The 14,454-nt window shown below is 41.3% G+C and overlaps 3 protein-coding genes across 3 annotated transcripts; 1 reads left to right on the top strand and 2 right to left on the bottom strand.

Annotated features, from left to right (window-relative positions):
• Positions 1-5,893: 5,893 nt before the first annotated feature.
• LOC130186714 (heat shock protein 30-like) lies at positions 5,894-6,667 on the top strand. The gene has a single exon (XM_056403982.1). The coding sequence runs from the start codon at positions 5,956-5,958 to the stop codon at positions 6,589-6,591; it is 636 nt and encodes a 211-aa protein (XP_056259957.1). The 5' UTR covers positions 5,894-5,955; the 3' UTR covers positions 6,592-6,667.
• A 976-nt stretch (positions 6,668-7,643) lies between these two features.
• On the bottom strand, positions 7,644-8,832 carry LOC130186673 (heat shock protein 30-like). The gene has a single exon (XM_056403922.1). It carries the CDS (start codon positions 8,758-8,760, stop codon positions 8,125-8,127), a length of 636 nt encoding a protein of 211 aa, XP_056259897.1. The 5' UTR covers positions 8,761-8,832; the 3' UTR covers positions 7,644-8,124.
• A 1,530-nt stretch (positions 8,833-10,362) lies between these two features.
• On the bottom strand, positions 10,363-13,741 carry si:dkey-175m17.6 (N-acetyllactosaminide beta-1,3-N-acetylglucosaminyltransferase 2). Its single transcript, XM_056403853.1, has 2 exons — positions 13,362-13,741; positions 10,363-12,749 (listed from the first exon to the last, which is right to left on the bottom strand). Exon 2 carries the CDS (start codon positions 12,718-12,720, stop codon positions 11,377-11,379), a length of 1,344 nt encoding a protein of 447 aa, XP_056259828.1. The 5' UTR covers positions 12,721-12,749; positions 13,362-13,741; the 3' UTR covers positions 10,363-11,376.
• Positions 13,742-14,454: the final 713 nt, after the last annotated feature.

Here is a 14,454-nt window from a genome sequence, read left to right as displayed (position 1 = left end):
TCACCAAAGTACAAAAAATACAAATGTATTCACAAAAGAGCAAAGACAGCAGGTTCTAGTCTAATTAACCTTCTGAACAGAAAGTATAAAAAAGGAAAGAAATGAGCCAATTAAGCAAGATAGTATTATTTGATTTCCCTCATTAAATTCCTTGCTAATGGTCAGCATTAATTGGTTAAGAATTTGAAAGCTTGTGCTGCTGTTGACCTCATGACGCTCTGCTGTCAGCTCTCAGAGCTTTGTTTACATCTGCGGCGAAGCAGCTGAGCACAAATAATAAAGGTTTTCTGGTTGGAATCCAAATGTTTATAGAGATGATGACTTGTCAACACCAAATCAAAACAAGCCATTTGGATGCTGCAGCTGGGAAAGAGCAACATGGCCGCTGTCGGTGTCTGACAGACAGCTGTGAGAAGTGTGTGTCTGCTGGTGTCTGATAAGCCTGGGGTTCCTGCCCTCTCTCTACCTCTCTCTACCTCTCTCTACCTCTCTCTCTCTCTCTCTCTCTCTCTCTTTCTGGCATTATTGCGTAACAGGCGACATGCACTAAAAAGGTGTGTGTACATGCATGTGTATATGTGCGTGTGCAGAGCAAGTTTGTGTGTCGTGTGACTCAGTGCATTTGTGCGACCTAGAAATGTTGAACAGTCTCTCATGGCTTCATTAGGGCATAAAACCAAGAGTTCAGAATCTATAACCTTCAAATTATCACTCCAGTCCCTCCCTGCGACTGAGCGTGTGTGTGTGTGTGTGTGTGTGTGTGTGTGCGTGTGTGTGCATGTGTGTGCGTGTGTGCGCTTTTTGTGTCAATGTGTTGCTCACTTTTTCTTCTTTTTTTTTTATATATTCTCACATTAAGATTCTTTTTCTTTGTGTATCAGATTTTTTTTTTCACTTTTCCTCCCCAACCTCATCTCTTTGCCACTCTCTCTCTTGTAAAGTTGCAAAAGAGGAGGGGCTGCTGGTTGTGAAAGTATTTTTCCCCACTCTGAATTCCTATTTCAAAAGTTTTCTTTTAATGATGTCCTCAGTGTTCCTCAGTGTTCCTCAGCGCAGCGACACAGCGGTCTCCTGGATAATTAAGGATACTATGTTTATGTCATCACTTTTAATTATTTCAACTTATTTCTGGGAAATAAGTTTTGGTGTGGCAAACGGTTGTTAATGCTACGATGCCTGTGAGCCCAAAATGCAACGTTCATCTGGAGCATTACAAAGCATTGCATCATTCAGCACCTGTTGCACACATTGGATCCATTATCCAAATATCACCCAGTCACTCCTTATCCATTCAGATAGAAGAAATAGAGAAGGAACAGAACCTGGAACGTGCCGATCCAGGGACTGAATATGATAAAGTGTCGCTTTTCAAACGATTTTTTATGTCTGTTGACTTGAGGGAACTGGACGGTGACGTGTCCTGACATGAGCTGATATGTGTCAGGACATCACCAATATCTTGGCTTACACAAAACAATGGCTGCTGGTGCAACAACTCCTCAATGTTTAACAAAAAAATATGTTGTTTATCACTGCCCTCAGGAAAGATACAGCCCTTTCCTGTTTCCCCTATCGGCATCAGAACAATAACAACTTGATTAAGACCAGGGAACGGTTTCCTGTGTTAAGGGGATGTTTTAGGTTATTTTTTCTTACGTGGGGTTGTAAGAGGTAGTCATGCATAGATGGTTTATTACCTGGTGTAGGATCAGATCAGCGCAGTGCCAGTTAGGAGGAAACACCGGCAAACTAGCAGAGCTATGTGTTGCTGTGCAACACAAATGTACGCTTCATGTAGAATATTATAAAATAGCACTTTCCTCTGGTACATATTTTCAATCCGCTGAACTACCGTATTCCTACGCACAAGCACACCTATGGAGTGCACTGTATTACGCCGCTTTCTGATTCACTCAACCTGCAGTTGCGGCACAATACAGTGCGTAGGAATACAGAAGTTCAGCGGATTGAAAATATGTAGTACCAAAGGAAAGTGCTGTTTTCACAGGAAGATAAACCGCTGACAATATCCTACATGAAGTGACGTTTCAAAGGATATTGGATTGTTTCGGTGGAAGTTTTTAAAAGTGTCTAAAACGCGTTTTTTCTGCTGGCCCTGTGCATGGCAACACATAGCTGCGCCAGTGTGCTGGTGTTTCCTGCGTTTCCTCTAACTGGCACCGAGTTGCTCTAATTTTACTCCAGGTAATACACCAACCATGTATGACAACCCCATACAACCCCACATCAAATAACCTGAACTATCCCTTTAAAGTCTGACTTTTTGGTGAGCTGTCCAACCACCTCCACTTTGTAGGTGCATTCGACTTTATGCAGCAGTTTACTTGATCTCCTCCTTCTGGCAGCTCATTTTATACATGAGGGCACCAACACTTTAGTTTTAATTTCCAGCAAGAAAGCTGTAAAAGAGTTTAGCTCAGCCCTTATAGGTCACGTTATTATCGTTTAGATTTCTTTTCTTTTCACCCTCCTGGCAGTATGGCGGCCCTTGTTTTTTTGTTTTTTTTGACAGTATTCCCGAGTCTGTGGTTCTCAATATAACGGAAAGAAATAAAAATGTTATCCCTCTAAAAGTGTTGCTGTAGCAGGTATTCCATCCCATCACCATCACCCCTCAATGTTTTCATGAAACATTATTTAGATCAATGTCATGTGTGTCAGAAGACTGAAACTTGTGTCTGGCCTGAAAATGTCTCAGAACAACATATGTTTGGGTGAGTAAACAGCGTGTATAGGTTGCAAAACAGTCTGACATATTGAGGGTAGCATTCATATTTTGTAAATAAGAAAACAACTGAATAGCTCTGCAGTTTTTACGAAATTTTTTTTTAAACAACCTGCTGATGTGACACCTGCTGAGCTCACTCACACTATGGGAGTTAGAATGTGTCCGACTTGACTGCAGTCTTTTTATACTCCCTGCTTCCAGTCACCTGCAGTTTACGATGACCATCAAGTCAATGTCAAACCCACTTCTTCCTTAGCTGCCAATGGATAAGGGTCATCATCCCTACAGCTGCGGGAGGGCTTTGTCACTTGAATGTAAACATGTGACGTTTTTTGGGGAATTTGGTAGCAACTGACATTTGCGATTGGTCTCGGGGAGGACAGTCTCGTCGTATGCCACCAGTTTGTGTTGCCCTTGGGCCACGATTGCTACAGAGCAGTCAGGGGTGAGAATCGGAGCTAAAGCAATTTCAGAACATTTCATCGAACATTTGAGAATAGAACGCTGTAAAATAGTTGCTGAATTCACCCAAAAACTGAAGCCGAGCAGGGATTTCTGGGCTTTTTGCTTTCATTACATGGAGACGCTCATAGCGTTGACTTTTAAATCATATTTTCTAATGCAGATGCTCCTCTTTTGTGCTGAAGATTAAACCGGGAGAGGTATCATGACAAAATGCCATGACACTGTCTATGCAGAGGATAGAGGATGAGCACAACTTCCACTAGTGGAACTCTAGATGCCTGAAATACCTCCTCCTACTCTGCAATTCTATAGCACAGATAAGGAAGGCAGTACGAGAGAGTTATCACTTGCAGGTCCTACAGACAGAACCACTGCAGCATTTCACTACCTCCCTCACTCGCCCTTCACTTTTTTCCCCTCTTTGCCGAGTCCCGCCTCATCACCTCTCTTTCTCTCTCGCGTTCTCTCATCTTCCTCCCCCCTGCTGTATCCTCTCTCCCCTCTCTCTACCTCTCTTCCCCTCCTCCCCACATGTCTGTCTGTTCGAAACTAGAGCAATGTCTTAATCGAGGCTCAGAGACGTGACGGGAATGTCTAAGCAACCCCGGCTCTGCAGCACAGACACACACAAGCGTGCGCACACACACACATACACACACACACACACACACACACACACACACACACAGAAACAGACACATTCTGCTTGGCAGCCAATTAACAACCTGCGATCCAGCGCCAAAGGAATAACTGCATGTTGATGAGCTGGAGGCTCTATATATATGTGTGTGTGTGTGTGTGTGTGTGTGTGTGTGTGTGTGTGTGTGTGTGTGTGTGTGGTGTGTGTGTGTGTGTGTGTGTGTGTGTGTGTGTGTGTGTGTGTCTATGAGTGCTTGTGTGTTTGTGATGAGCTGGTGGCCGTCAGAACCACTTACACAGATAGAAGGATATCTCTTTTATGTGTTCTGGGGAAAGAGGGGGATTATGCCGCATTAAAAACCATCACCATGAGGGACAAACTAAGACAGGAACAAGGAAGTTTGTGGCTGAGATTCTCTTTGTGTGTGTGTGTGTGTGTGTGTGTGCGAGAGAGAGAGAGCGAGAGAGAGAGAGAGAGAGAGAGGGACGCTGTTCCGACAGCTTCAGTAAATGTGTGTGCGTGTGCCCACAAGCAGCATTAGGAGAACAATGCAGATGATTTACATGGAGCTGAGCCTTGCTTTCTCCTCCTTATCCTCCTCCTCATCCTTCCTCTGGTTTCGTTACCTTCCGTTCTCCTCCTCCTACTCCTCACTTCTATCATGCCTTCACTTTGGGGAGTTCATCCAAAGGTGAACGCCTGAAATTATCCCTCCCCTCCCAAAAAAAAAAAAAAAAAAGAAGAAACTCATACATTCTCTTTATGTGTCAAAAATATTGACACTAGCCTTGACACGACATCCCCGAGCAGCGAAGCACTGTGTTTGCCAGTCCAGGTTTCATCATCCAGCCTTGATTTTTTTTTGAGAGATGGTATATGTTGAAAAGAAGACTCTGGGTTTAAATCCAGCTTTCTGTGTTGTTCTTGCCCTACTTCTCTGCACAGTCCTCTGTATCAGTCGTTGCCATACAGTGTCTGGATAAATGAATAAAATACTGGCAGATGAGAGGTTTTCTACTATTATTAACAAGTGAATGACGTAACACTTTTGATGACAGCACATTATTACTACAAGCCACTGCAAGGTCTGTCAAGAATGATCTGTCAAGTTAAACTAAACTCAGTATATGTCACAAAAATAAGGATATCAGGAAAGGGATGGCATTAATAAATTCATAAATTAGAATTTAACAGTTACCTTATTCATTAGAAGCTCTGCATAACTGAAAATAACAACGAATAGTGATGTTTCTTCATGTGTTAGTGTATTAGCTTTGTTTTTTTGTTGAACTAGGATGACAACTCGTGGCAAAGTGCTGAGATCTCAGGAAAGTTACTGGGGTTTGGAGGGAAAATTTTGCTGGTAAAAGTAAATAGAAGGAAATCCTGCCATCTGCTGGAGAGATGTGCATATCACAGGAGACGATCAGAGAAAACTAAGAGCTCTATGTTTCTAAAACCTTTGAACGGTCCCATTTTTAGATGTTAAACAGAATGGTGTTTCATTTGTGATACATTTGAAATTATATTCCAGTTTTGAAAGTAGGGATGTCATCTTTCTTAATTTGTGGAATGTAACCACAGCAGAACTTTGCAGAGGGAAAATGAAAACAGAAAAATAAAGAAAATCACACAGAGATACACATAAGAGTCCTGGCAATGACATGTAACTTTTTCTGGTAGAAAAGTTCCCCAAGACACTATGAAAATAAAGAGCTTGATGGCTTCACCAGTGAATATTTCAAAACTTAAGGGGTTTTCCTGAACCAAATCATAGACCCCAGTACATATTTTACAACCTGATTCTATATTCCATGTCAAATTGTTTGTACTAATTTGTACTAATGCATATTTCAGCCTGAACTTCCTGATGAGACAGGAAAGATCCAGTGACGTCCTGAGTAACAGCTCCTCCCAGTGGAGAGCTGTGGTAACGACAGGAAAGTTCCTGAAGACTCTGGAGCTCCTCCAGTTAGAATATAAAAGCTGGGACAGTCCCACTGCTGAGACAGAAACAACACAAGCAACACAGAAGACAATAGACACTGTAACAGTGTTTCATCCCACAACAAGAGGACTCGACTCTAAACACACTCTGAAGATGCTGTGCTCTCATGGATTCCAGTCTGCCCTCAGTCCATTCAGCTTCTACTGGCCTGTACGCAGTCTGTGGCCAGAGGTCACACCTCTGCTCTACCAGCAGGATCGACTGCAGAGAAACCTACAGGAGCTGTGCAGCAGTCTGGAGCTGATGGAAAAACTTCAACACAACATCCTGGAGGAGACGAAGCCTTTCCAAAGCAATGTGGCCGTGCAGCCAGTCTCCTACCAGCTGGAGAAAGAGGGAAAGCACTTTAACCTGACTCTGGACACTCAAGGCTTTTCCCCAGAGGAGCTGTCTGTCAGGCAGGTGGGCAGGAAGCTGAGAGTCAGTGGGAAGACAGAGAAGAAACAGGAGGACGGGAAGGGCTCCTACTCTTACAGACTCCAGGAGTTCAGACAGGAGTTTGATCTGCCTGAAGAACTGAACCCTGAAGCCGTCACCTGCTGCCTGGCTCCAGACGGGAAGCTCCACATCCAGGCAGCCAGAGCTCCATGTGCTGAGGAGGCTGAGAGAGAGCTGACTATCAAGAGGAGCCTGGAGGACAAAACACAGCAGAGTGTGTGTTCACACACAGAGGACAGCAGCACAGAGACACACAACAGCACACAGGACAAACCTGAACACATGGACTGATCAGTGTTGTTGTGCCAATACATACAAATGTTTTGTGTTAAGTGTATTTTTAAGTGTAACCAATAAATGTATTGAAATTCCAACAGTATTTGAATGTTTCTTTTTTTTTAAACTTTTTTAGAATAACTATTTAAGAGTTTTACTTTTTCTTTATTCTTTAATTTTATGAAAAATTTTAAATCATAAACATGTCCTGTTAGGCTAAACAAACAGCTAGATGTAAAATAAAACCTGTGTGGAAGTGTGTGGAAAAGAAACTTCTTACTGTTTGACATATAAATAGTGAGTGTTTGAACTGGAATGAATGGTGAATTATCATCAGTAAGGTTTTTGGGAATGGTCAGTGACTCAATCTACTCACATTCATGACCTTCGGGGTGTAATGTTACGGTTTGCTGGATATGTTACTCATTATTTCCTGTTTTCCTTGAGATAAAGTCTCATATTTTGTATTCCAACACACTGGATTAATTACTGTGTGGTCTTTAAGCTACTACTCGGTTGATAATAGTTTTCAAAATCAGTTTAAATGTGGTCGGACCATTTTCTTTTCTCAGTGACATGACGGTTACTTCTGATTCATCATTTCTATGTTTTCACAGAAAAAAAATGGAATTTAAGCAGAGAGACCAATTATGTGAGATTAAGAGAGAATTAGTAAAAAAAATGATTGTAAAAAATGTTTGATAAATCAACTCGTAGTAAGATGGTAAAGTCACCTTTGTTACCTTTCACAGCTGATTTTACCTGAGTAAAGATTTGCTGACTGTCTGTATCAGTAGCTGTTATGTTTACACCACATTCTATAAGGAATGAATGTTCTTGACCATTCAAGAAGAATCTTGTAAAATCACCACTCATGAGTAATGATCCCCTGAAGAGCTGAGGTAAACTTATTTTTCACAAACCAGGACATGAGGTGTTTGTGCAAAACAAAAGAATTTAAAAAAAAATTAAAAAGTAAGAGAAAAATCACAATTTCATTTGAAATACATGTATTTATTATATCCAGTTATATGAATATATGAAAGCACATACTATCATCATTTAACATTTGAATAAAAAACATGTACACTTGTATTGGTACAACAACATTATGATTATTCCACACCAGTTCAAACCTATTTACTATTTAGAGGGCAAGCAGTAAGACCAGACTTTCAGGTTCTACTTGTTGTTTGTTTACCCTGATTGTGCTAAAACTGTGTAGTAGTTATAAAAAGTAAAAAAAAAAATCATAGTTGAAATGGATGAATACATTTATTGATTATGCAGAAACAGGTTTTTAAAAATCCAATCCAATCCAATCATTTAACGTTTGTATAAAAAACCTTTCCTATGTTTTGTATTTACCTGCACATATTTGTGTCAAAAGAAATTTTAAAAAAAACTTGAGTAAAAATACCAAAGAAATAATGATAAGGTTGAAATACATTTATTTAATAATGTTCTGTTCTACATTCAAACACACAAAGGAATATATAATCATCATTCATCCATATAAAAAACCTCTCATTGGCACAACAACACTGATCAGTCCATGTGTTCAGGTTTGTCCTGTGTGCTGTTGTGTGTCTCTGTGCTGCTGTCCTCTGTGTGTGAACACACACTCTGCTGTGTTTTGTCCTCCAGGCTCCTCTTGATAGTCAGCTCTCTCTCAGCCTCCTCAGCACATGGAGCTCTGGCTGCCTGGATGTGGAGCTTCCCGTCTGGAGCCAGGCAGCAGGTGACGGCTTCAGGGTTCAGTTCTTCAGGCAGATCAAACTCCTGTCTGAACTCCTGGAGTCTGTAAGAGTAGGAGCCCTTCCCGTCCTCCTGCTTCTTCTCTGTCTTCCCACTGACTCTCAGCTTCCTGCCCACCTGCCTGACAGACAGCTCCTCTGGGGAAAAGCCTTGAGTGTCCAGAGTCAGGTTAAAGTGCTCTCCCTCTTTCTCCAGCTGGTAGGAGACTGGCTGCACGGCCACACTGCTTTGGAAAGGCTTCGTCTCCTCCAGGATGTTGTGTTGAAGTTTTTCCATCAGCTCCAGACTGCTGCACAGCTCCTGTAGGTTTCTCTGCAGTCGATCCTGCTGGTAGAGCAGAGGTGTGACCTCTGGCCACAGACTGCGTACAGGCCAGTAGAAGCTGAATGGACTGAGGGCAGACTGGAATCCATGAGAGCACAGCATCTTCAGAGTGTGTTTAGAGTCGAGTCCTCTTGTTGTGGGATGAAACACTGTTACAGTGTCTGTTGTCTTCTGTGTTGCTTGTGTTGATTCTGTCTCAGCAGTGGGACTGTCCCAGCTTTTATATTCTAACTGGAGGAGCTCCAGACTCTTCAGGAACTTTCCTGTCGTTACCACAGCTCTCCACTGGGAGGAGCTGTTACTCAGGTTTGCTGATGTCACTGGATCATTCTCCTGTTTTCAGGAACATTCATGCATTTGCAGGACTTGAACAGTAGATGTCACTCAAACTCATACATCATATTATATTAAAGTGACACTACACCCAAAATGCAACAATCACATTGTCTAATGTACCTAAGATGGTACAAAGCCATGCTAGATATTGTAGCATATTAAACTTGTAGTGAAAACAATGAAAGTCTAATTGTAGCCTCTACTACTAGTTGCAATAGTAGTAGAGGTAGTAATGTATGTATTAAAAACTGTTTAGAGAAGCTTTGGCATGTAATTTGTAGGTAAATTTGATTATAACTACATTCCAATTGAATTCACTTTCTCTCCATCTCTCCACTTCACATCATTAGTGCTCAGCAGCTCAGTAGTCCTCCTCCTGTTCTCCTTAGATAGACTTCACTTCTTCTACAACCACATTACTCTGAAGCCACTGTCTGCCTATTAGTAACAAAATCAATGATGGAGACCAGACTAGATGAAACTAATACAATAAAATGAAGAGAAGAGAAGAGAAGAGAAGAGAAGAGAAGAGAAGAGAAGAGAAGAGAAGAGAAGAGAAGAGAAGAGAAGAGAAACACAGTGTTTTCTAAGGATATATCACCCTTATAGTTTAAGAATCAAACTTTTGAATTGTCCATTGTGGACATAAGTGACACTCAGTGTCTTTTCTGTCCTCTCTTTTACTTTCTGTGACAACTTTCATTCTTCCTGGAGGAGATTCATTTCCTGGGGTCTCATTTCTACTTCCTCTGTTTGAATGTCTTCTCTGGCTATAGGAGAAAAATACATTTACGAAATGCTTTGTCTGGTATGTAAAAATAAATATGCAAAGTTATATAAAGTATACTAAATATATATTGTTTATGCTCATACAACTATAGATGTCCCTCATTTGCTTCCAACCACTTGAAATAATGAGGACCCAAAACAGATTGCAAAGCTCAAAATTCTCATGATCCATATTTGTTTAAAAACCCACATGCAAATCAGTTCGTATTTTCTGTAAAGAGTCAAGTGAACAATCAAACACTCACACACAACTGTAGACTTCCTCTATGTATTGCACATTGATGCAGCTACCTACACGACTGGCCGCATAAACCCTTCCAATATCAGACTATAAATGCTCTGAGTAAATATTCACTTACATTTAATTGCTCTGCTGTGCTTACAAGGCTGGTGATTTATTAGCTGCATAATGCTTTGACTCCACATCTGCCTTTTTAAAGAGATATTACTTTAGTGGTCATCATACTTTTATATGTTGTTGCAAGCAAAATATAATTTAATTTCAAGCTAAAGATAAATAAATCATGATATTCAATAAAAGTATGTTTTTAGAGACAAACATTTATTTACCCACATTTATTTACATTTTAATAGCATTTCTTGAGGGCAGCAACAAATAACATGCTGGTTCATCTCCAATAATACCTCACCCCAATTTGAAGACAAGATCATTCAATAAATAATCAGCTGCATAACCTCACCAGACCAGACAGTCCTATTCATTTTTTCAAATCAATCAATATTTGTGGACTTTTGTTTTTAGTAACCATTAGTGTAAAACAGCATCTGTTCAGGGAAAAAAAAATTCGCGTTCATTTCTTTTTGGTGTCAACTATTTCCCTGTAAATTTTAACGACTGTATTTTGTAGGGTTGTGACGCTTTTGTGCTGAAAGAACCTGTCCACAGACATATAAACACCTCCAAACCGCCTCTGTGGTAGTTCCTGCTACAGTAGGTGTCTCCAGGACCACATTTTGCCATGACGACACACACACTCACAAGGTGAAAACAACATCAGCCGAGCTGCCATGGTAATAATTCTTCTAAACATTACACCTTCCCTGGCTGAAAGATAACCGCTGTCAAAGTCAGGCACTGCTATATATTATTAGCAAACTTACTGCGCATGAAAACGATCAATTTCACCAGGATCTGTTCCATTTTTCATGTTGGACAAAGTGGATGTGAGACATTTTTAAATTTCCTCTTGGCTGGAACTTCAAACATATCACAGAGATATCTAAAGTATTCTCTTCAAACATTATGAAGCAATATTTAAAGTATTATATTTACATTTTCTTTATAAGGTAGTAAAATAAAACTTTTAGGTTGAAATATTACAAATACATATCAGTATTGATTAAAAACAAATTGTGTAATGCCCTCAAAAAAAAAAGTACCCTTTGAGGTAGATCAGTCTCCTCCTCAGAATTACGTAACTCTTTGGAGGAAAGGTACATTACATGCGACCCTCATAGGGTACTACCTGCTTGACAAGAATATGCAGTCACAGTGTCTATGTTTTTCATTTGAGTGTGATGGCAGCATTCACCCTGTACTCAATGAATCCCTATTTGGCAGGCAAATGAGCTTTAGCATCGACCGGGGAGATTCTGGAGCTGGTTCCACAGCGTCAGCATCTCTTTGGGACTCCGTCTGTGAACCAGCAGAACGGATCTGTACGCACAAGGATTTCCCCTGTCTGTCTCTGGGAGGTCGAAGGTTAAAAAACCTGCGTGATGGCTTGGAGCGAGCCCGAGTCTGTGCAGGCACATTCCCAGATACACATCGTCTATAGGGAAAAGGCGCACCCTCTGAGACACCTCTTTCAGTCGTAACGCAAGTGAGCCAGAATACACAACCCCTCCTCCACCTGCGTACGGTGGGTAACCACCTTTGTAGAAACGTTCTGGTATGTAGTATTTAGTGGATGGTTCACGGTTTGGCATTGCGTTATTGATTACATCCCCAACAAACAAATTCATGCTAGTTTCATTTGTACGGGCTCTCAACAGGTTCTGCTCCTCTAACTGCTTGTTCAGGTAATCCAGAAGGGCATCTGTTCGAACAAAGACATCATCATCGCCTTTGAACACAAAGATGGCAGTGGGGCAGTACTGCTGGAGCCAATGCCAGAACAGCAGGTCCTTTAGGGTTAGGTTAAAGAATGTGTCTCTAAAATCCCACTGTAGGATATCCCCATATTTCTGGTTCTCAAGATTCAGGAGGTTATTGAGGTCTGGATGAGGACCTGTACTTGAGTCCTGCCTCCCAAGTAGAAACACTGTGTGCACTAATCCGCCTTTCTTAATTGATTCCCCCCTCACCAGACCACTGCGTCCCCATGTTTCACGGATGGCCTGCCTGTTTTCAAAGTTTCCCACTTGAGATTTGACGGCCATGAGGAGCATGGGAGTGTCCAAACCAAAGCTACTGTTCTGCCTCCTACACATACCAGGCTGATTGATCAGGAGCGGATACTCCCTGCAGTGCATTGACCTGATAAATGATATCATTTTTTCGGGCAGGCTGTTTAAATCTTGCATACGAGGGAGCGTACACTTGTGTGACATGCAGTCAGAGAGGCACTCAACCTCGACTTCTGACTCAAGCTTAGCTCTCGGCTTCCTCATTAGCCCTGTTGTGTTTCCTCGCAGTATTGGATTGTGCTGACGATCCCAAGCATGCTGCAACTGGTTCCACAGTGCACTGTCCTCCAGACGAAGGTTCCAGAAAGGGCCAAGTGGGTGAGAGGCCAAAGCAGAAGAGTTAGGAGCAATCCCCGGGGCAATATAGTGGACGTTTATTTTTGGAGGAGTGTAGGAGATGGTGACGAATATGGACACCAGGATATAAATCAGAAGGTGGCCAGTCATCATGCAAGGCAGCAAGCACATGCACAGCAGTCTCCTGTTGCATTTGCAGCATCTGCCCATTGCCTGCAGTGTACAAGTCAGACACTCACCTGCACATGGACAAAAAATAGGACATAAGGAAATAAGATTTTTTTTTTTTTAAACTGCTAACGGAGAAAACATTTAAATTACCCTCCTTCCTCACTGAATTCAGACTACTGCAGTGGCATGGATCTACCTAATTTTTATGGCAAACACTGCAGTCATCCCTCTGGAGTTTCTGTCTCCTTGGTGATGGTCCAGTGAGGGTTATTATCCGTTCTTGTCTACAAGCTCAGAGCAACATTCTGCATTTACCTGCCGCTAGGCACACAGCCCCTGTAGACACACTGTGGAACATTAACATTAACGCCCTCTTTCCTTCACTCTTAAAAGTTGGGTAAACACTGCCACATTAGTGTTTCGGGCTTCACATTTCTTATACATATATATTTTTTACAATATTCTAATTAACTTAATTCCACTGTATGAAAAAAATGGAACGTCACAGCTGGTTAATTGCTTAATGGATCTTAAGGGTCCAACATGCTGTTTCTCTATAGGGCGCACAGCATACAGCAAATTGCTATGGAGTATACTGACAGTCATTCTTACAACTGTCAACTGCCAAACACTTTACTAATTTAGACAATGGATGAAAGACAAAGCATAAAATGACTTACAGGTGAGTGAACTTCTCTCGTTGTTTAAGCAAACTGAGACAAAAGACACACTGGCTTGTGGTGTCCCCCTTTTGTTTTCGTTTTTTCATCCGGCTTGGTTATAGGCTGGTGATAGCATGGCAGGTCTGTAGCGCTTCATTTATTTCCATAAATGAATGATAAAGAGAAGCATCATTTAGACGCGCCACAGTCGTTCTCACAGTAGCATCCGCAGCTGAGCAACAGGTCTCAGGTGAGGCACACTGTACGCACAGAGCATGCGCCTCTGGCTCCTTGACACTATGGTCGACAATGAGGAAAATAGTCACAGGATCGACGTACGCTACTACTCCTGCTGACAGACTGCACGGGAAGCAGCTACACCAGTGAATGATTTCTCCACTGAGAGACAGAGTTTGCTTTGTTTGCATGCAGGTGCTGCAGGTGCACGTCTGCGTATTTGCATGATGCGACCAAATGACCTATGAAAGGTTGATGCAAACGCAAACTTATGGTCATTTATTTTAGCTATTTAATTTTTCACTAGTGACACAAACATGAAAAAACTACTTCAGCACATCTAAAGTAGGCTACTACACATGATTTATGATAGGTGATACTGCTCTGCGCTTTATTTGGCATAAGGCTTCAGTATCCTTTACATACTGTATCCATATGTATTATTGAATGAATGAATGAAAAAAGCTTCAAAACATTTAAGAAGAAACACGCTTTAATATTCAGCCTTCATTTACCTTCATTTAGTCTCCACTGACCAGCCTGTACTGTGGTTTATATTTTACTGTAGCCTATACAGTAAATGAGCTTTATTTTTAATATATCATATACTTTTACTGATATACAAAATTTTCATAGCCTATCATGAGTACATTGGTGTTAAACCACAGGTGTAGGGGTGTTAAACCACTAGAGTAGGAAACGTTAAAAAAGGACTATGTTCTATTTTATTATTGTCTACTAGGCTGCATTTGTCTTTAATCTACTCTATTCTATTCTATTCTATTCTATTCTATTGACCAGCTACTGTATTATGCAATTCTGTAAGGACAATCAAGGTACCCACCGATAAACATCACCGACATACCTTCGTACG

This window comes from Seriola aureovittata, chromosome 18, assembly GCF_021018895.1.
Source record: "Seriola aureovittata isolate HTS-2021-v1 ecotype China chromosome 18, ASM2101889v1, whole genome shotgun sequence".
In the NCBI taxonomy this organism is placed as follows: domain Eukaryota; kingdom Metazoa; phylum Chordata; class Actinopteri; order Carangiformes; family Carangidae; genus Seriola; species Seriola aureovittata.
The sequence above is the reverse complement of the archived record's forward strand: the minus strand, read 5'-3'. Positions and strand labels throughout refer to the sequence as shown.